Consider the following 20,736-nt stretch of genomic DNA (forward strand, 5'->3'; position numbering starts at 1 on the left):
CTCTCTGCCTAAGAGGCAGGAGCAAGCCCCAAATCAAGCTTCCCTCCTCCACCAAAAACCCTGATGTTGTCCCCTAAGGGTTGAAGTGCTCGCTCCCAGCCTGGCCTAATGGGAAACACCTCCTCAGCTGGGGCCAGGGGCTGCTGCAGGAAACCCTCTGGGAGAAAGTAAGCAAGATGTGATGCTCCTAGACCAAATTTTAGGCAGCCAAAACCCCCAGCTGACAGCCCTTCTGCAGGCAAAACTGCAGCTGGAGGCAGCCCCTGGAGTCAAAAGGGTACATGTTTAAATGAAATAATAACAAGAAGAAAAAAAAGAAAAAGAAAAAAAAAAAAAAAAAACTACACTGGGCATCAGGAAAACACCCTTTAATGGGGCTCGACCCAATTAGTGTTTGTAAAAATCCAGTGCTATCTTTCTCTAGTCTTATCTTTTAACAGCCATCCTCTTTCATTATGGATTCGTCCCCTTAAGAGGGTTAAGTACTCGTAGTTTTCCAATAAAGATCTTGGAAAGTACGTTCAAGAGTAGCTTATTTTAACATTAATCACATTTAACAAGACTTTTACCAGAGCAGAGAGAACGCGTAACTAATTGTTGGAAGATCTGGTCAAGTTTATTGTAATGGGTAACTGTCGGGCAATTATGATTTATTTATTCTCAGGGAGATAAGGCACGCATTGTTCTCTGCAAGAAGGAAAAAAAAAAAAAAAAAAAAAAAGAGAGAGAAAAAAAAAAAAACAACAGGGCTGATCTTAAAGTTAATATTAGTTACTTCCCATGCTCTTTTCACAGCTGAGGGGACCCACTGGAGCACAGACCCCATTCGCTGTCTTCACTCCCGATTTCTGGGTTTAAGCCGTGCTTAAACTCCCTGGGGGCAGCCGGGGAGGCCGTGCAGGTGCGCCCCCTCCTCTGCTTTTGGGGCTGCTGCCGGGGGGCGACACCGGGCAGGGTCACCGAGCCGCGCTGCCCGGCAGCCCCAGGCAAGGAGGGGGTCTTTTAAATCTGGTGGTCAAAAAAATAAAAATAAAAATAAAAAATAAAAAATAAAAAATAAATAAAAAAAAGGAAAAAGAAGCGCCCCGTTATTGTCGTACCCTGCTATCCCCGCCCGCCCTGCTGTCGGGGCGGTTTTACCCCCGCCTTTCCCCGGAGCCCTGCGGCTCCAAACAGCCCAAGCGAGGATGAGAAAGGGAAAAATAATTATAAACCACCACGAAATGTGCCCATGCCCTGACATCGCCCCGGCGCGGCGGCTCCTTCCCGGGCTGCCCCCTCCGAGCCCCCCCGGCCGCACCGATGGGGCCGGGCAGATGGCACCGGCACCGCCACGGGGCCCAGCCGGCTCGGCTCGGCTCGGCTTGGCCCGGCTCGGCTTGGCCCGGCTCGGCAGCCCCGTCCCCTTTAGCCGTCCCCCACCCCCGCCGCCCCGACGGCTGGGCTGCGGCCGCCGCTCCCAAAGTTTTATTCGGCCCCTCGTTCCTCGCTGCTCACCTGGTGCAGTAAAGGTCAGAGCTCAGAGAAAATGACTCCTACTTCCAGCAAATGTGGCTCACCGACTTACTCAGCCGGAAGAAAGAGCTGCACCACCTCGTTTACACACACTCTTTTAAATCGGTTTCTAAGACATTTGGTGTGGATGGAGCACAAGGATGCACCTTACACGCTGCAGTCCGACAGCCAGCCTGAGACGGTGGCTCAGATGCTCCGTGTCCAACTCCCCAGCACGGGGAAAGTTACAGATTAATTAATTTATTCTTCTCAGCTCGGAACTTGCAAACCTTCTCTCCAAATTTCAGCCCTTCGCCATCTGGCAAAGTTTTTCCCAAACGGTTTTACATTTAATCGGAAACCGTTCGAGTCGTGGTTTTAAACCGCCCCGCAGCTCTGCCTTTATTTCTTGTCGGGCAAAATCGAGTCGAATCGAATCGGTTTCACCGATACGAAGCCAGAGCCCCGGGGGAAGCTCCGGGCCGTGCCCCCTGCTCCGGGACCCCCCCGGGGCGAGCGCCCCGCCGGGAGCTCCCCCACCGCTGCCACCCCGAGACCTCGCGGGCAGTTTCGGGGGGGCGAGACCGACCCCTGCAGCCCCCTCTTGCCCCCCCCTCCCCAGCCGCCGAGGGCTCCAGACAAGCAAATATCAGCGCCGGCTCGGCGGGCAGAGCTCCTACCTCCGCTTAGGCACTTGTTAGCGCTGCCTCGGACCTGACTCGACGGGGAGGGAGAGGAGCAGCGCTTGCTAATATTCCCTGTAAACCACCGTGAGATTCACTCTCTTAATCCCGGCGTGGCCTCGGGACCCCCGGGGGCGGCATGAAGGGAGCCGGGGGGGCATCTCCGAGCCCCCTGAGCCTCCCCGCGGCCGCACCGTCGGTGCCCCGGGCAGCGCCGCTCCCCCGACGGGCCCAAGCCAGGGGGCCCCCCGCACCCACGGCCCTCCAAGCAGAGAGGGGAGGGGATGAGGAGCCTTCTTGTAAAGCTCCCGGCCGTCGGAACCCTCAAGATAAACATCATTAGAAATCATTGTAATTGGGATTGTGAAATCTGACCTCTGACCCGCCGGGCTACGTGTCACAACCGTGTCCGCTTTGATTCCTCGAAAGGCGGCACAAAGGAACAAGCTCCGTGACAGGAGGCAGCGGGATCTGCGCCCCGGCCCGAGGGGACCGACGGGGGGGACCACGCGTGGCCTCCCCCCCCCACCCCGTCTCATCTGCATATGCAAAGCAGCGGGGCGGGGGAGCCGGAGGGCTTGGGGGGAGGGCGAGTGGGCCGGGGTCCTGGGAGCGGAGAGAAAGGAGTTTCTGGGGGTCCCTCCACGTGGAGGGAGGTGGTCGGGGTGGGGGGGGCGCCTGCTGGCCGTTGGCTGCGGTCACACCCCCACCGCTGCTCCGCAGAGTTGGGGAGGGGGGAACTGACCCTAATTTCCGACGGCAGGACGGGAAGGGCACTCTGCTTTTCCTCCAGGGCTTTTCCGCCCGGGCTTGTACTTTCCCCTACATGAGGCTTGGGTTTCCCCGGGGCAGGCCGTCCCGTCCGCCCCGTCCAACCCCCAACCCGCACACCTGCTCCCTGTCCGAAGGGGAGGGCGATGCAGTCCCTGCCCTCAGTCCCTGGCCCCTACCCAGCAGGGAAGGCACCCTCGCCCCCTCCCCGGCTGCCCACCCCCTCGTGGCTGCCTGCCCAGGGGGTCGGGGGTCACTCCCGGAGCCTTCTGTCCCCCATGAGACCAGACCCGGGCCACGCCGCCCGGTTCCCCTGGTCCGCTCCACCCGGCTACGCTCGCAGAGAAACCCTAAAAGCATAATTACATTAAAAAGCCTGATTTGCTTAAATAATCCTCTTTAGGCTGCCTTTAATCTGCTCTATATTCCCCTCGTCGTCTTTATCCTTGCCTTGTCCGGCTCTGCTGAGCCCGACCCCGCGCCCCGGAGCCTTTCCCCGGCTGCAGGTAGGAGCGGGATGGGGCGGGGGATGGCGGGGCAGGGGGAGGCCAGGCCCCCCACCCTTAATGTCACCCATGGGTGCTGAGAGGGGAAATCAACACAGGGCCTGCTCCGGTAACTGCACCTAAAAAGCTTGTGGCCGCAACTCCAGAGCCCCCCCGGGTGCGTCCTCACCCCAGTTTTCCGCAGAAATGACATTTTCGCCTCTACAGCTCCAGGGAAGTGAGAGGCGGGGGTCAGAGCTGAGAAAGGCAGAGAACTGAATTGAAACGGGCGCTGGGAGGGGGGCGCAGCCCCTCCGCATCCCCCCCCCCCCCCGGTGGCAGCAAGTGAGGGGGCCGGGGGTCATCTGCCTCTGGACGTGCCCGGCGGTGGGGCTGGCACGTCGAAGGAGGGTTTCTTTTCCTGCGGGCAGAAGCTTTAAGTTTACGTTTCGATTCCAGAGGAAAGGAGAGAGGGAGAAAGAAGCGAAGAACTTTAGATGGCGCTCTACGACGTTTCTTTAAAGCCTCCGAGCCCTGCCGGCTCTCCGGCCTGCCGAAACCTCGGCGGGCAGAGGAGGGGGCTGGGCGGGGCTGGTGGGGATGCTGGGGTAGGGGGGGTGCCGTCGGGGGAGGGATGGCGTGGGGGGGGGGGGAGATGCCGTGGGGCAGCGTGGGGTGGAGCAGGGGGTGCGGGTGAGGAGGGAGGGGGGCTCCCTCCGGGCAGGGCAGCCCCGGCCTTAGCCTCCAGCCGGGCTGTGGGGCGGCGGCGCTGAGCAGAAATAGCTGTGGGTGTTTTTTTTTTAAGAAAAACAGCAAATAAAAATCTCACAGGCCGCTTCTCCACTGCCCCGCTGCTCCACTTCCCCAAGCCTAGGGGGAAAACCCCTGAAACCTCCGACAGGGTGAGGCCGGGGGGAGCCGCGTACCCGACGGGAGCTGCCCGGTGCTGCCGCTCACCTACCCCGGCCGTTGGGGGGCTGCAGGAGAGGGGCTCCGGCCTCGGCTTCTCGCCCTGACCCCAGCTCTCCCCATTTCCCCGGGCTTCGGGAGAGGGCTCCAGAGGGGCAGAAAGAAAAAGAGGAGCCACGACGAGCCGACAGACAGCCCCGTCGGGTGTCGCGGCTCCGTCTGCCCCACGTCTCGGCACCGAGGGTGTCGGCCGCGGGTGAGAGGACTCCAAGAGCCCCCCCTCGGCCAGCCGCGACCCCATGGGGCTCCCACGAGAGACATTCGTGGGGCGCGGGGCTGACCCTCGACGGCCGAGGACAAAGCGGCGGGCGCGGAGGCACGGCCCGGCTTGGCCCGCCGGAGCCCGGCGAGAAACCGAAGCGAAACGGGGCCGAGAGCTGGAAAGGAGCCGGGGGGGCAACTTAATGCCACCGACATCACCCCCCCGGCCCTCAGCGGCCGAGGGGAGGCAGGGGCAGGGAGCCGGGAGCGGCCTCGGGGAGCCGTGCCCAGCCTCCGGCCTCCCCGAGCTGCCCGGGGAAGGCTCCGCGGTGGAAATTCAAGATGGGAGCAGAGGAGGTGTCACGCAGATCCCTTCTCAACACATCCCCGAGAGCGGAACGGCCGCACGGCTTTCAGGCATTTTCCTGCAGAGCCTGGCGATATATTGCCGCGTATATCACACCGCGGGGGGGGATTTCTTGGTGAAAAGGGAGACGCGGGAGGCGAGGCACGACCGAAATAACCAAAGAGATTTAAAAAAAATAAAAATAAAAATAAAAAAGGTAGGGAAAAAAAGGGGGGAAATATCGAAGGTCTCGGAAGGGTTTAAAAAAGGGGACGATCGGTTTAAAAATTGCTGCACTGATCCATCGAAAACAAAAACTAATTACGCCACTGAAATGGCACCATATACGCAGCATACTGTGTATGTACATATATATTTATTTTATCTGTATATATATATATATATATATACACACAAACATCCATACACTAAAATAAAGAATTACAGCCAGCCTGGATCCTGAACACAGTCTACACTTTATTTCAGACTACAGATTTCTGAACATAATAAAATCTTTGGCTTGTAGCGGCGGGTTCAGTCTCGCAGTCTGTGGATCAGATTTTTTTTTTTTTCCTCGGGAAAAAAAAAAATAAAAAGAGAGACAGAAATTCACACACACACAAACAAAAAATAAGATCGAACGAAAGATGAGGAAAGTCGGACATTTACTGTAAAGCAAGAGCAACGGACATCGGAAAAGAAAAAAGGAAAGCAAACAAAACGAACAAACGAACAAAAGAGAGAGGAAGAGAGAGAGAGAAGGGGAGAGAGAAACTGTCCAGCAAATAGAGATCGCTACACATATTTCTTACCTGAAATTAAATATATACAAGGTCATATGCTGTTTGGCTATATAGAGATAATTTTTTTTTTTGTAAGCGTTCATATTTTTTTTTCTTAAGTGGAGTCCTTATACTATGGATAGACAATAGATCTGCTTTTAAATAGCACCTGTCCGTGGCTAGGGCTGTCCTCACTCGCTCTCCTCTTTGTCCTGCACGGTGGTGGTGGAGTGGTTGTAGAGTCCCTGGGCCATGAGGTGCAGCGCCAGCCCGTTCTTGATGCCCGTCGCCTTCTTGATCTTGGCGCGCTTGTTCTGGAACCAGATCTTGATCTGGGACTCGTTGAGGCTCAGCTCCTGGGCCAGGCTCTGCCGCCGCTGCTCCGTGATGTACCGGTTGGCCTGGAACTCCGCCTTCAGCCGCTGCAGCTGCTCGGCCGTGAACGCCGTCCGCGGCCTCTTGTCCTCCTTCTCCGTCTTCTTCTTCTTCAGCTTCCTGGTGCGGGGGCCTGCGGGCAGGGCACACACACGCCGCTGGGCAGGGCCCCGCCGCCGCCCGCCGCCCGCCGCCCCCGCCCCGCCGCCCGACGGAAAATGGCCGACGGGGGGGGAACCGCGCCGGCACCCCCGGCTCGGCCCCGCCGCCCCGGCCCCGCCAAGGGGAAGAAAGGGAGAGGAGGAGCGGGGAGGCCCGGGGAAACGCGCCCATCTCCTGCAACGGGCAGGGGGCGAAGGGGGAGAGCCGCCCGCTAGCCCCTCGCCCCGGGCCCGTCGGGGCGCCGCGCTGCTCGCCCCGACGGGGGGGCTCCGAGGCTCCGGGGGGCGGCCGCCGTCCTGGGGCCGGGGTCCCCGCGGCCAGCCCCGGCAGCAGCCGGGGGTCGCCCGGGGCTCCGGTGTTTGCCCGGCCCTGGAGGGCCCCGCATGCCACCCGTTTGCCAGCCCTGCCCGCCGCGACCCCCGGACACCCAAACCCTAAGGGGGTTCCTTCGCAGCCCCATCCCTCGGGCCGCCCTGGGGCCGGGTGCCGAGCCGTGCCGAGCCGTGCCGTGCCAGCATCCCGGCCCCGAGCACCGGCAGCCCCGGGAGCGGAGAGGGAAGGCGGCCCTGGAGGATGGGGGCTGCGAAAATCCCCTGACAGCTGCCGGGCCCGCAGCCCCCAGCCGGCTGCAGCAACCGGAGCCCGGCGAGGCCTCCGAGTAGGCCGAAAGCTCTTGTCCCGGTTCAGCACGGCTTTGCCCCGGCTCGGCGGGGAGCGGGCCGGGGACCGGCAGAGCTGGGGCCGGGGGAACGAGGCTGTCTGGGGCCGGCACCTTGCAGCGGGGGTCGCAGCCCCCGGCCCCCGCAGCCCGCTCGTCCCCGAGGCCGGGAGAAGCCCCGCGGCGGCCGGGGCCGGCTCCGAGCACAACAAAGAGCGCGGCTGAGCCGAGCCGAGCCGGGCCGGGCCGGGATGAACCGGGCCAAGCCGAGCAGCCCTGGGAACGAGCGGGGGGCTTAAGGGTCGGCGTGCAAAAATACCCCGCTGCCCGAAGAAAAGGAAGGGAAGGGAATAAAGGCGCAATGCGAGATGCCTGGCGTCCGGCGGGCCTGGGAAGCGGTAATAACGCAGCAGCCGTGGCCGGGCCGGCCGGCGGCGAGGGCAGCCTGACAGCTCTATCACTCCATCAATCACCGGAGTCAATCAAAGGGGCTTTTCCGAGCTGCGAGTTGCTGGACGTGTCAATAACTGGGGATGGAGGTGGCTCGGCCGGGAGCGGAGCGCTGCCCACCGGCCCCGGGAGCACCGCGCCGGGCACCGCCGCCTTCCCCGGGTCCCCCGGCCTCGCATTGCCCGGGCCTTGGAAGAGGAACCGGCCCTGGTCCCGGTCCTGGACCCGGTCCCGGTCCCAATCCCAATCCCAATCCCTGTCCTGGTCCCGGTCTCAATCCCGGTCCCGGTCCCGACCCGCGCTGGAGGGTCCTGGGCTGCTGGCCTGGGGTGTGACTGGGGGGTCCCCCTCTCCTCTCCTTCCGCTTTAAAAAATAAAACTAAAAAAAAACTGACAATGGAAAACAGTGACCAGCGGGGACAAAACGAGGGGCTGCGGGGTCACGCCAAGGGGACGGAGCTCGCAGGGGTGCCCGGCCGGGAGCCCCCCCCCGGGCCAAGCCTCGACCCCTCCCAGTAGCGGGCAAGGAGCAGCGGCCCCCGCGGCCTATGGAGGCCGGAGGCCCCAAGAAGCAGCCCCTCGGCGACCTGCCCGAAGCCCCTTTTTCTCTCCCCCCCCATAAACCCCCTCTGCACCTCCAGCAGCCGCTCAACATGTGGCTCGGCCAGCCCCCCCCCGCCACCCAGCCGCCCGTCCGCAGCCACCGGCACCGGGGAAATAAAACCGGGGTGTGTTTGGGGGGGGGGGGGAGAGAAAGAACAAAACAAGCGAGAAGCCAAATCCGCTGCCTTTTTTTTTTTTTTTTTTTCCCCTTTTCCCGCAGCGCTCCCGGCCCAGCGCCGCCGCGGTGGGGACCCCCCCGGGCTGCAGCTGGGTGGGGGGGGGGGGGGGGGCGACCGGGGGCACGGGCAGGGGCTCGCAGCCCCTCTCCGCGTCTGAATGCGGCCGAATCGGGGCCCGGCGTCGCATTCAAATTCGGCGACTCGGAATAGGAAGGCGGAGGGGATTTTGGGGAGGGGGGAAGAAGTGGGGGGGGGGGGGACGGGGACGCGTTTCCTCTCGCCCCGGGTGACCCAGGACCCCCCCCGCGCCGCCCCACGCGAGGTCCTCAGCAGGCTGGAAGCCAAAGCAAAGGGGAGGGGGGGGGGGGGGGGACAGGGGAAGGAGAGGGGGGGGAGCGACCTTGTCACGATTTTAACAGCTCCCAGATGCTCCGCGCTTCCTTACCCGAGGACGGTCTGTCTGAATACCTAGTGCAGTAGACCCAGGCAGGCCACACCAGCGGCTGTTGCGAGTCGGGCTTTATAACAGGTCCTCCATTATTAGAGCCCATGAGGAGGATGGCGGGGCTGCCGTGCTCCCCGTACTTGGCCGGGTGAGTGTCGCCCCCTTCGCCGGGGGGCTTGGCCGCCCCCGACGCCGCCACCCCCGCCGCGCCGGGGCTGGCTTTGGAAGCGGCGGCGGCGGCGGGCGGCGCGGCCGGGGAGCCGTCGGGCCCGCAGTTCGAGTCCGGGCACAGGAGGGCCGGCGGGTTGGGCGGCCGGGCCAGCAGCGGGTTGATGTTTTCTCTACCTGAGCTCTGCCCTCGGTCTCCATCCCGCTCCCGGCTGCTGCTGCTGCTTCCTCCTCCTCCTCCTCCGCCGCCGCCGCTGCCGCAGCCGCCGGTCGGAGCGGGAGGCTCCTTCTTGCAGCCGAAGTCCGGCCTCAGGATGTTGTCGATGAAAAAGTTGGTGGTGCGCTGAGGGGGCGGCGGGGGAGGCGGCGGGGGGCGGCGGCGGGGAAGGGGCAAGGGGCAGGGGGCGGCGGGGGAGGCGGGCGCGGGGCTGGGGGACACGGGCAAGCTCTCGCCATCGCTGCCGCTGCCGCTGCTCGCCGGGCCGGGCGGCGCCGCGTCTCGGTGGCCGTGCCCCTCCGGCGGCTCTTCCATCCTCAGCCCCCGCCACGGAGCTCGCCGCCTTTTTGCCCCCCCCACCCTCCCCCCCACCCACCCGCTTTACGCCCACCCCACTTCGCGGGTGGGTGGTGGGGTGGGGAAAAAAATTTTAAAAATTTCAAAAAAAAAAAAAGAAGGCAAAAATTAAAAAAAAAATAAATAAAAGAGAGGAAAAAAAAAGAATAAAATCCACTTGTTGGGCTGGAGCTGAGATTTTTTTTTCTCCCCCTCGCACGGATGGATCCAAAACCGGGAGAGCCACTCGAGGGCTTCTTCCCCCCTTTCTCCCGATCAGCTTATATTTCCATCACCAAAAAAAAAAAAAAAAAAAAAAAAAAAAAAAAAAAAAGCACCAAAACCGCGTGCAGCCACACAGCGGCCCCCCAAAAACCCGCCCCCCGAAAAAAAAAAATTAATAAATAATAAAAGAAAGGACTCAAAATCTGCCCATCTCCCCGCGGCGGCTCCGCGCTGCCCCGGTGTCCGCCGCTCTCTGCCCGAGCCCTTCCCCGCCAGCGTGCTCGGGCTCCGGGAGGAGGAGGGGGGGGGGGCGCTTTTTCTTTTTTTTCTTTTTTTTTTCCCTTAATTTTTTTTTTTTTTTTTTTGGCCCCAAAATAAAAAGGCAAATCTCTGACAGCTCCGGTCTTTGCAAGAAACTCTCCCTAAAAAATCCCTCGGCCCCACTTTTTGGGCTCGCACCGGAAGCACGTGAGGCGGCCCCGCACGTGGGGGCGGCCAATGGCGCTCCGCCGCCAACGCCGCCCCCCCCCCGCCCCGGAGCCGCGCCGCGACGGGGCGGGGGCGCCCGGGCTCCACGCGTATTTAGGGACACCCCCCCCACCACCCCGCTAACCTCCCCCCCCCCATAACTTCAACCCCCCGGGATGAGCGCCTCTTCTGTCCCTTTGCTCGCACACCCCATAATAATAACACCCCCCCCCACCCCAAAAATAATCCGCGGTGCTCATCTTCCTCCTGTTCATTTTTATTTTTATTTCTTGCTTAGGGAGGTGGGGGCAGTCCGGAGTGGAAACTTTTTTTTTTTTTTTTCTGGAGGAATTAAAATGAAAATAACACTAAATACTGGTAATCGCCGCGGCGCTGAGCCGGGCTGGGAGCCGCCGGGCTGGGCTGTTTCTTTATTCTTATTATTTCGGAAGAAGAAGCAGAGCAGCCGACAGCTTGCAGCTGACTCCGGATCGCGTTGCCTCGCCTGCTTTCTAATGTTTGCTTGTTTGTTTGGGTTCGGTTTGGTGCTTTTTTTCTTTTTTCTTTTTTTTTTTTTTTTCACCTGGTATTTTATTCTCCCCAGCACCTTGGGGAGTGTGCTGGGGCAAAAGGGAAATGTAAGGGTTTTGCGGGGTGGGGAGAGCCGGGGACTTTTTTGAAGACTGTTACAGGTTTCCAAAAAGTAATTTAGAGGAGGAGAAGGAGGAATAAAATAATGTTAAAAAGCACAAGTCCGAAGCGCAGGTTTTGCTTTCTCACCGCACAGGGCTCCCGGCTCCGCTCCCCGCCGGCCACAGGCACCTGCTCGGGGCTGGAGCCGCGCCGGAGCCCGGGGCCGCTCCCCGGGGCTGGGGCAGGGCAGAGGCCGGAGCCCGGACCCCCGGAGCTCCCCGGGGGTCCCCACGTTCCCCCCACGGCCACGGGTGGCGGGGAGGCCGCGGGGCTCCGCGCTGCTCCGCGGGGACGGCCCGGCGGCACGTGCCGCCGCCTATAGATCCTATACGTGAACGATGCTTTAGGGCTGCGTGCTCAGGCACCCACGGGTGGGCACCGGGAGAGCCACGCGTGTTTTTTGCCCGCCGAGTGGCCGCTGCGGCCGGCGGCGGCCAGGAGCATCGCTGGTGTCGAGAGCATCCCGGCGGCAGCGGCCGAGCGCGGAGCTCCGTTTTCTGGGCTTGCAGGGCACCGGGAGCTGGCTGTCACCGGGAGCTGGGGGTCACCGGGAGCCGGGGGTCACCGGGAAGCCGCTGTCACCGGGAGCCGGCTGTCACCGGGAGCCGAAGGAGCCGGCACCTCCCTCGGTCCGGCGGCCGCGCACACCTCCGAGGCACGCTCGGCTCTTTGCCGGACCGGGGAAACATTACCAAATTGTTACCTCCAGCCACACAATAATCTCCTAAAATAATAGCTGGCATAACGCAATCAGCCCTGGAATCAAGGGCTTCATCCGCAATTAAATGAATGTTAACACCCCCCCACCCCCACCCCCCCGCATTCACAATATCATATCATTTACTCGCACCGAAATTGGGTTTATTTATATTTAAGTTAGCAAAATTGAAATCTTTATCCCAAAAGCGAGCGTGGGTACTTAATTAAATTCTAATTAGGACACTATCAATATCCCATTTAGCCACGTAGCCTTTGTGAGCCGCGGTCCCTTTCAGAGCTGTAAATGGGGGCTCGCTGCCTTATCTCTCCTGCAAGAGACGCCTTGAGAAGGGCTGCAAAAGATAATTTATAGGTTTTAATTACTCTTCATTCCGCCTGATCAGCTTGGCGTTCATCACAGGACGGCGAATAAAACCTGGTCAAAAGCACTGTCACTATTCCCTGGCAAGACGCTTAATCAAAGTAAGCAGGGCCATATTACACGCTGCGAGCTTCTTCACGTAATTTCCCAGCTGCTGATAAAGCTAGTTGAATAATGCTGCAGTCCTTCGGAGACACCATTTACAGAAATGACTTTATTGACGGCTTAACGTCGGTAATTCATTTTACCTTTCATGTATTGGGAGCCCGGATTTGTTACAGTAATAGGATGATAAATGTCCTGGCGGCCCTATAGCTTTTATTATTGAATACAATACACACACCCATCCTTAAATGTTCCAAAATTGGGTAACAAAAGGGAGAGAGAGAGAAATCGAAGCCTTTAACTATTTAATTTGCCTTTCTGAGCGCAGGGGGGGCGAAGCGAGTGTGTGAGTGTGTACGTGTGCGTGTGTGTGTGAAGGGGGGGTTATTTCATCTGGAGTCCTCCCTTCGTCTAGAAACTGTTCTGGATTTTAAAGGCTTCTCTATAAATTGAGTAGGTTTGTGTATGGAGGGGGTGGGGGATCGCCTGGATGAATGAGGAGGGGTTAAAGGAAAAGACGAAGTATATTTCCAGGCTGGGTATTTTTTCCACCACGACCCTTCCTATCTAAATAGATAGATAAATATTACACTCCGGCTAGCAGATAGTTACAGTAATCGGGGTAATATGTCTACATCGTGTCTTAAGGACGGCAGCTTCAAAAAAAATAAATAAAATAAAAAACTGGTTAAGAAAAAGTTTCCTCCGCAACTCGTGGGTGCCCGGTCCCCCCTCGGAAGTGCCCTGCTGCCGTTTGAGCCTTTCTTTCCCCACCGCCCCGTGACCCTGGCAAGGAGAAAATCAAACCTGGGCGAGGGATTGAGCTCTGCCTGCGGCCGTGGGGATGCGGGGATGCGGGGTGCGGGTACAGAATGCGGGGTGCCCGCCGTCGGGTTGCGGGGAGGGCTCCCGCATCGCTCCCGCAGCCCCAAACCAGCCCGCGGTGCCCGCAGCCTCCTCGGGAACGGGACGAAATCAGCGCTCCGATTTCGTTTTATTTAGCTTTTTTCTTTTTTTTTTTTTTCTTTTTTCTTTTTTTCTTTCTTTCCTTCTTTTCTTTCCTTTTTTTTTTTTTTTTCTTCTTTCTGGGGAAGGCCAGTGGAGGAAACAGGGATTTAAATGAAAATTAAAATCGGATCAAAAATCCTTTGCATTTTTTTTTTCTTCCTCGACGCCCTTATAGAAAGGAGGAAGTATAGAAACGTGGTTAATATACGCTGTGGTAATCCTATTTCTAGGTCTAGATCAGATCTCATTGGGGCCTTTGCTGAAGGACATAAATGAGTTGTTCTAATACAATAGATTTCATCCTTCCTACAGGGACTGGCTGACCAGAGGTTTTGTTAAAAGTGAATGCGAATAGATTTCTGCTACAAGTGCAGCATTATTATTATGAGCTGTAAGGTCAGACTATACATTCCGGGTCCCCAAAGCCTATAGACCCTGGGAAATGCGCGGGATATACCACGTCATTGTACCTGACAGTCTCTTCAATAGACTAATTCAATTATCGCTTGGGGATTCAGTCTTCATTGAAAGCAATAATAGCAGTGTAATTCGTTGGTAAATAGGTAGTGGAAGCAGCCCCGCTCGCAACTTTTTTTGCGGGGCACAGGTTTATATCTCCGGGCTTCAAAATCTCTCTCTGCACCGGAGCGGGGAAGGAGAAAGGGGAGGTTTTGATTTTGGAGAAGGGCCGGGGAAAGCCCGGCGGTGACGGCCGGAGCCTCGCAGCCCGGCCCGGAAAGCTCCGGGGCGCAGCCGGGGCTGGGTCCGCGCGTCCCCGCGGGCGGCTGCGAGACCGACACCGCCGGGACCACCCCACCCCAGCAATGCCGCCCGGCTTTCGGGACTCGGGAACTTCAGGGGAAAATTTGGGTTTCTTTTCTTTTCTTTTCCTTTTTCATTGTCTTTTCCCTCCTTCCTCAGAGGGGTCGGAGATTAAAATAGTCCGGCGAAGTTTCTGTGGAGGGGAGGGAAAACTGTTCTTCTTGTTGTTAGCGGTGTTATTGGTTTGTTTCTTTACGAAAAATAGAAAAGAAAAAGAAAAGAAAAAATAAAAGAAACAAGAAAGAAAGGAAAAGGAAAAGGAAAAAGAAAAGGAGAAAGAAAAGGAAAAAGAAAAAGAGAAAGAAAAGGAAAGGGAAAAGGAAAAGGAAAAAGAAAGGGAAGAGGAAAAAGAAGAAAAAGGAAATGAAAAGAAAAAGAAAAAGAAAAAGAAAAAGAAAAAGAAAAAGAAAAAGAAAAAGAAAAAGAAAAAGAAAAAGAAAAAGAAAAAGAAAAAGAAAAAGAAAAAGAAGTAAAATAGAAAAGGAAAAACGGAAAGGGAAAAGAAGAAAAAGAGGGGGAAAAAAAAAAAAAAAGGAAGAAGAGGAAGAAGAAAAAGACAGGAAACCAGAAAAGACAGGAATAAAGGACAACCAAAGAAAAAAAAAAAAAAAAGAGAAAGAAAAGTAGAGAAGTGAAAAGAAAAACTAAGAGAAAAAAAGAGAGAGAAAGAAGAATAGAGAAGGAAAAAAAAAAAAAAAAGAAAAGAGTGGACAAGAATAGAGCAGGAAAAATGAAAGAAAGGAAGAAGAGAAAATAAGAGAAAAGAGGAAAAAAAGGAGAGAGAAGAGAGAGGGAAGAGAGAGGGAAGAGAGAGAGGTAGAAAAGAAAGAAGAAAGAAAAGAAAAGAAAAGAAAAGAAAAGAAAAGAAAAGAAAAGAAAAGAAAAGAAAAGAAAAGAAAAGAAAAGAAAAGAAAAGAAAAGAAAAGAAAAGAAAAGAAAAGAAAAGAAAAGAAAAGAAAAGAAAAGAAAAGAAAAGAAAAGAAAAGAAAAGAAAAGAAAAGAAAAGAAAAGAAAAGAAAAGAAGAAAAACAGAGAGAAGGAAAGAAAGGGAGGAAGAAAGGAGGGAGAAGAGCTCGCTGCTTCCCAGTGGCCTGGCTGCAAAGCCCCTTCCCATCTGCTTCCCAAGCCCCCCCGCCTCCCACCCACCTCTGCAGCCCCCCCTACCTCGCTGCGAGCAGCACAAGTTACCTGGATCGGCTGCCTTAAAATGTGCCGGCTCCCGGGGCCGTTCCTCTGGAGCTGCCCGGGGCAGGAACGCACCGGAGAAGGGCAGCGACATCCTCCCGACGGGCGAGCGGTCCGAGCGGCTCCCTGCAGCCCCAGCTGCCTCCCTGACAATCTGGTTTAAGTTACGGGGGATGTTTCCGAGGGCTGCCTCACCCCACTTCGGGTCAGATCCTCCCGTCCCCTCACTAAATAGGCTATGAACGGGGGCTGAAAGTTTGCTCGGGGCTTCCCGCTGCGCCCAGCCCGGCTCCGGCAGGCTGCTCCCGGCGTGCGCCCCGCTGCACCCTGCCCGCGGTGCGGGACTGGCTCGCACCCATTTACATTGCGAAATCTGGTTTCAATTTCCTCCGGCTCTCCCTGCTACCTACGCTTCGCTCTGCTTCTGGGTCTGTTCGGCGAGCCGGCAGCCGAGGGGCGAGCTGGGGACACTTTGGCGAGGGCTCACGCCTTGCACCGCCCGGCCCCGGAGGGTGCCGGCCCCCGCCCTCGCCACTGCGCACCCGGGGCCGGGACCGGGGCCGGGGCCGCTCCGCGGGGCTTCGTGGCCGGGGGAGGGGGAACAGCCCCCAGCGCTTTTCCCACAAAGGGGCACACGCGGGTCCGACCCCCGTGGTGCGCCCTGCAGGGCTGGGGGGAGGTCCGTGGGGCGCCTCTCTCCGCGCAGCCCCACGCGTGCGGTGTTTCTGGGCTCCCCACGCGTGTGCAAGTCGCGTGTCCCAGCGTGGGTGCAGCGAGAGCGCAGGGGAAGGTTTTCCTTGCGTGTGCACACGCGTGTGCAAATAGGTGTAGCCGTCAGCTCGGGGGGCGCACGACCCCCGGCTTCCCACTCGGGCCAGAGCTGCCGCTCCCCATCCGTGGGGGTTCTCCCGCAGGACCCCCCCGGGGGCAGGGGGACGCCTCCCGTGGGAAGTTTGCCCAGCGCGGCGTGGAAGGATGCTCCCCAGGGTCCTCTCCCCGACCCTCAGGTGCAGCCCCCAAGGCTGACTCGGGCTCCAGCAGCGACCCCTGCCCACACTGCCCCAGGGGTGGGAGATGACCCGGTCTTTAATTTTAATTAATTTATTTTTTTTTAACCCCCGGGTCCATACAGCAACACCGGTGCCGGGGGCCATGGGTGTAATAATTTCTCCCTTCGCAGCCTGCAGGCAGCCCGGGGCTTTCTCCCCACCAGAGCTTGGGAGGAGCGCTCAGCCCCGTGTCCCCAGTGCTGTCGTCCCCTCTGTCACCCCCCCGTCTTGCCGGGCCCGGGAGGCGCTGCCCCGGGGGGGTGGCCCCGGCTTGGGCCGGGCCAGGGTGCAGGCACCGGGGAAGTTTGAGACGGGGAGAGGGGGGGGGGGGGGGGGAAGAGAAATCCTTTGTGTTTTTGTCCTCCTTTGTTCTGGAATTAACTTGACCGGTGGGGCTGGGAGGCAGCACGATTTCGATTTGAGAAAGCAGGGGAAAGGGGGGCTCTTTTGATCCTCGTCGGGGGAAACGCTGCTAGGGGAGGGGGCCGGAGGAGCGGGCACCGGAGCTGCCGGCTCTGTGCGGCGAAATTTCGTTGAAGGCACTATTTGTGCCTTGCACGGGAACTTTGGGCGTTAATTAGCCATGTTGCTCCTCCGAGCCGCTCCCGCTCCTCTCCGCTCATCCGTTCCCAGGGAGAGAAAACAGCGTGCGTAGGGCTAGAGCGCGGCAAGACAAAATAATCAGCTTTAAAAGTATGCCTTGACTTGGGGGGGTGGGCAGGGAAAGGGGCAGAGAGTAAAGCAAAATAAGTCTATCGCCTGGAGAAATGATGCAATGTTACTGCTGCCCAGTGGCAGTAACAGGAATTGGGTCATTTTAGGGACAAACGCCGGCAAAATTCAAGTCACGTCCACTTTTGATATAAGGATGTGTCCTCCTTAAAAATTGTTATGCAAAAGACTCTCGTACGTGATCTTCTTGCGATAAAAAGCAGCGAGCCAAATATTGGAGCCCGAGTCAATAATGTATGAACAGATTAAGAAACCTTTCTCCCAGGCAATTATTTCAGCGATTTAAAACCTCGCTCTCACCAAATTCCGAAAATAATAACAACAATAATAGCAAAAGTAAATAAAGCCAAGCGCAAGTGCTATGCTCTCTTGCTCGTTGCCCCTTGCTCGGGAAGGGTGGGCAGGTTTTTCCCAGCCAGGGAGAGTGGCTCAGAAGGTATTGAGGACGGCAGCAGCCTGAAAATCACAACAATTCCTAATCAGCGGCGGATCGCGGCGCTAAATAGGCATAGCGCGGGCACCGCGGCCTGCTTGGATTTATTTCTCTTTAAAGCCCCGGGTAAATGAAGTTTCCGGATCTGCTAACAAAAGGTGATAGAAAAAGCACCGGGGGACTAGAGGGTGGTGGCACCGGGGAGCGGAGGGGGGAATGGGTTTGACTCGGATTTAAGGGCCGAGAGCCGGCGGCTCCGCGGGTGCGGGGGCTCCGCGGGGCTCCTGTGGCTGTGGCTGAGCAGAGCAGAGGGGAGCAGAGAGAAGGGAAGTCCCCAGCTCCTGGGAAAGCTTTTCCCGGGATGTGGCTTCTCCCCCCGGCAGGAGGCAGGGAGCTGGGACGGATTTCCCGCAGCCATCCTGGTGTCTGAAGTTGCTGCAAGGCTCTGAGAGAGAAGCCCCTCGGTCACCCGGTGCGGGCTACACATTTTTCCCCTTCTATTTTGCATCCCGTGCCCTGTGGGTGCCGGGCACTGCTGGCCGGTCAGCAGCAGGATTTCCCTTACGCCTTCTTCCCCGGCTCCACGTTACAAACTTCCCCCTCCGCCACCGGTTGTGCTCTTGGCCTTGAATGTGGCCGGTGGCGCGGTGGCAGCAGCTCGCAATTCGTTCTGGCTGCGAAAGCAGAGAGAGGATCAAAGGCACAGAAACGGGGACAGCCCGGGGGGGAGCCCCCGAGCAATGCTACCGGGGCTGGGGCAAGGGACACGGGACTTTGCGGCCATTTGGGGGCTGGGTGGGAGGAGGCTGAAAAACCATTTAGGAGCAGGGATTTCTCCCAAAAAGTCTCGCAGGAGCAATGAGATGTGTGGGCACCCAGCCCCAGCCGACCTGCTAGAGCTGAGAGCCTTTTCCAAGACATGCCAGAGTACAATAGAAACCCTCGCCAGCATGGCACTTCACCTGCACACCCAGCCCTGCAGCCAAATCCCATATCCCTCTCCAGACAGCAGCCTTACATTCCTGAGCTAGACAAATGATGAAAAAGTTCCAGTTACCGTCTAATGAAAGGCCTCCATCTCCCTTCCCCCAGAGGTTTCCGATGCACATATAATTAGCTCTCAATATTTCATGAATATGGGGTTTTACTAATTCCTTTTCACTCAGGAGATTTTGCCTTAGCAGTTTTGCCCTCTCTGTCATTTTGCAGGAAGCTGTGGCTGTGGGCAGGGTGTTTATGGTTAGGGTTTGGGGTGGGCTCTTCTCTCTGGGTACGCAATATCCCTGAGGCCTCGGCACAGACAGATGCAGACCCCAAGTGAAGTACCACCCCTTATTGCGTGCATGTGCAGAAAATTAAACGTGCTGTGGGGTTTCAGTCCTCTGGGGCAGGCATTTCTTGGGATACGTGGCACTGTTTCAGGAGCAGGTCTTTGCTAAGGAGTTGCAGCACGTTTTGGAGAGACATTGGTGCTTTCTGAGCAGCCATCTCAGACAAACCCCGAGGTGGAGTTGAGCCAAATGTCATCAGTGTCCCACCAAATCTTGGGATCTCTTGGTATCTTTCACAATAGTGGGTCCAAATCATCTGGCTGCTACTCAGTAATATCAGTAAGAACAGCTGTATGCCCCCAGCTGTGCAACGAAGGGCAAAACCACCCCTAAATCATTTGGGGGTTTGTTTCATCTGTCTCCCCACAACGCAGGGCTGTAAAAGTTCCTGTAAACGTTCCCAGTCAGCGTGGAGAAAAACGTCCAGGAGCTTTATTCCTCTTCCCATGCCAGACCTACACTGCCCGTATACTTGAGGTGCTGCAGATGGGTTGAAGTGGCCAGGTCTGCCCCAAAGCCATCCTTTCCTTTGCCATCCCCCTGCTAGAGCTGTACTGGTGTTGCAGAAGCACTGATCCTGTTACCACGGATCACCCTGGCATCCTGCCTCTGTCTGCAAACTGTTTTGCTAGGCAGAAATTTGCCAGCCTCTCTAGGAAAAATAAAATAAAATAAAATAAAGTAAAATAATAAAATAAGATACGATAAATAAAATGAAATGAAATGAAATGAAATGAAATGAAATGAAATAAAATAAAATAAAATAAAATAAAATAAAATAAAATAAAATAAAATAAAATAAAATAAAATAAAATAAAATAAAATAAAATAAAATAAAATAAAATATCTTGAAAAAGTTTTTTTAGAGCCTGCGAGGGACCTCCAGCTGAGGCAGGGCAGGCTTTGCAGCTCTGGCAGCCCAGCAATAGCCAGCCTTCCTCAAACCGTGCCATAGCTGCTGACTGTGCCTTCTTTTCTTGTCTTGCTCCTTCTGGATACATGTGCCTGGAGCACGGGGATGTAAGGACAGCTCAGTTTTCTGCTCTGTTTTCTGCAAGAGCAAAGTTTGGCCCTTCTGTTCCGGCAGATGCAGACTAATGGGCTTCTCACCACAGTGCCTCAGAGCAAAGCAGTGACATTTGTAATGCAGCAGAAGAGTTTCTGTAAAAGCACCTCCCAACCAACACTAGCTCATTCAAAATCCCATTATCCCCATAACTTGCTGATTATTAATTTAAATGCCTGTCTTATGATTTATAAGCGGGAAAACAAGCCCAAAACCAAATGAGACTTGGAAACACTGAGCCTGGTGGGCAATGGGTTGTGTTTGCCACACATTTTTCACTGGATGTTGAAGAGGTTTCCCAGTTTCCAGCAAGCCCTATCGCCGTATGTGTTCCATTGAAGGTTTTTTTTCCGTTTCCATTTGTTTTCTCGCATTAAACTCTGAGTCACCAGTTGCTGTGCTTTGCCTATTTCTTAATATAAACTTTACACTTCTCTGGGCCTTTTCCACCCTACAAGCCTCCAGCTGTTTACCAGGAAGCCAAGAGGAGCTGGTGAAAGGGAGAGGAATTCCCCGAGTGACTGACAGGGACGCAGGATCAGGACCTGCGGGCGTTTTGCCGAGCTCTGACTCACGTTCAGGAGGGTTTTTCCCCGCACCAGGAACCGGCTCCTTCCACAGCCTCCATCCTGGTAGTGACACCCCAGGAGGTGGCAGGTTTTAAGGCTGAAAACCCCGATTTCAGCCTCCTCCTGCCTGCAGGCAGCATCCCAGGGGCTGACGGCTCCCTTCTCCTCTAGGTCTCCAGTTAGCGACTCCACTCCGTGATGCTGAAGCCCCAACAGCTGATGCAGGAGGGTCCCCAAGGGGGTCAGCCCCCATTCCAGGTCCCCTCCCAAAATCACCCTCGGTGCTAGCCCACCAGGAGCTCTCCGCCAGGTCTCACAGCGAACCTGTCCACGGGTGGAGACAACTGAAGGTCCAAGCTGTCTCCAGGAGGAGGTGGCTCCGACGACGGGGAACCCCCCCCCCGAGCTCCTCTCCCCCGAGCCCCCCTCCCCGAGCCCCCTGCCCCTTCCCCGCGGCTGCCGGGGCTCGGAGCCCGCTGCGGGCAGCAACATCGCGGCCCCTTCCCCGCTGCTAGCGAGGCTCCTCGCTCCAAATGCTGGTTTCCAGAGACATCTTGTGGCTCTCCACAGTTATCACAGCCGGGCTGCCCCGCTCCCGAGCACGCTGCTCCTCCCCGGGTGTTGTACAGCTGCTTCGCGACCTGC

The 20,736-nt window shown here is 57.0% G+C and overlaps 1 protein-coding gene across 1 annotated transcript; it reads right to left on the reverse strand.

Annotated features, from left to right (window-relative positions):
- Positions 1-5,922: 5,922 nt before the first annotated feature.
- EN1 (engrailed homeobox 1) lies at positions 5,923-9,303 on the reverse strand (the record flags this gene model as incomplete). Its single annotated transcript, XM_082762952.1, has 2 exons — positions 5,923-6,239; positions 8,604-9,303. 2 exons carry the CDS (start codon positions 9,301-9,303, stop codon positions 5,923-5,925), a joined length of 1,017 nt encoding a protein of 338 aa, XP_082619078.1.
- Between the last annotated feature and the right edge of the window lie 11,433 nt (positions 9,304-20,736).

Source organism: Aythya marila (assembly GCF_965140915.1).
Source record: "Aythya marila genome assembly, chromosome: 6".
NCBI lineage: Eukaryota > Metazoa > Chordata > Aves > Anseriformes > Anatidae > Aythya > Aythya marila.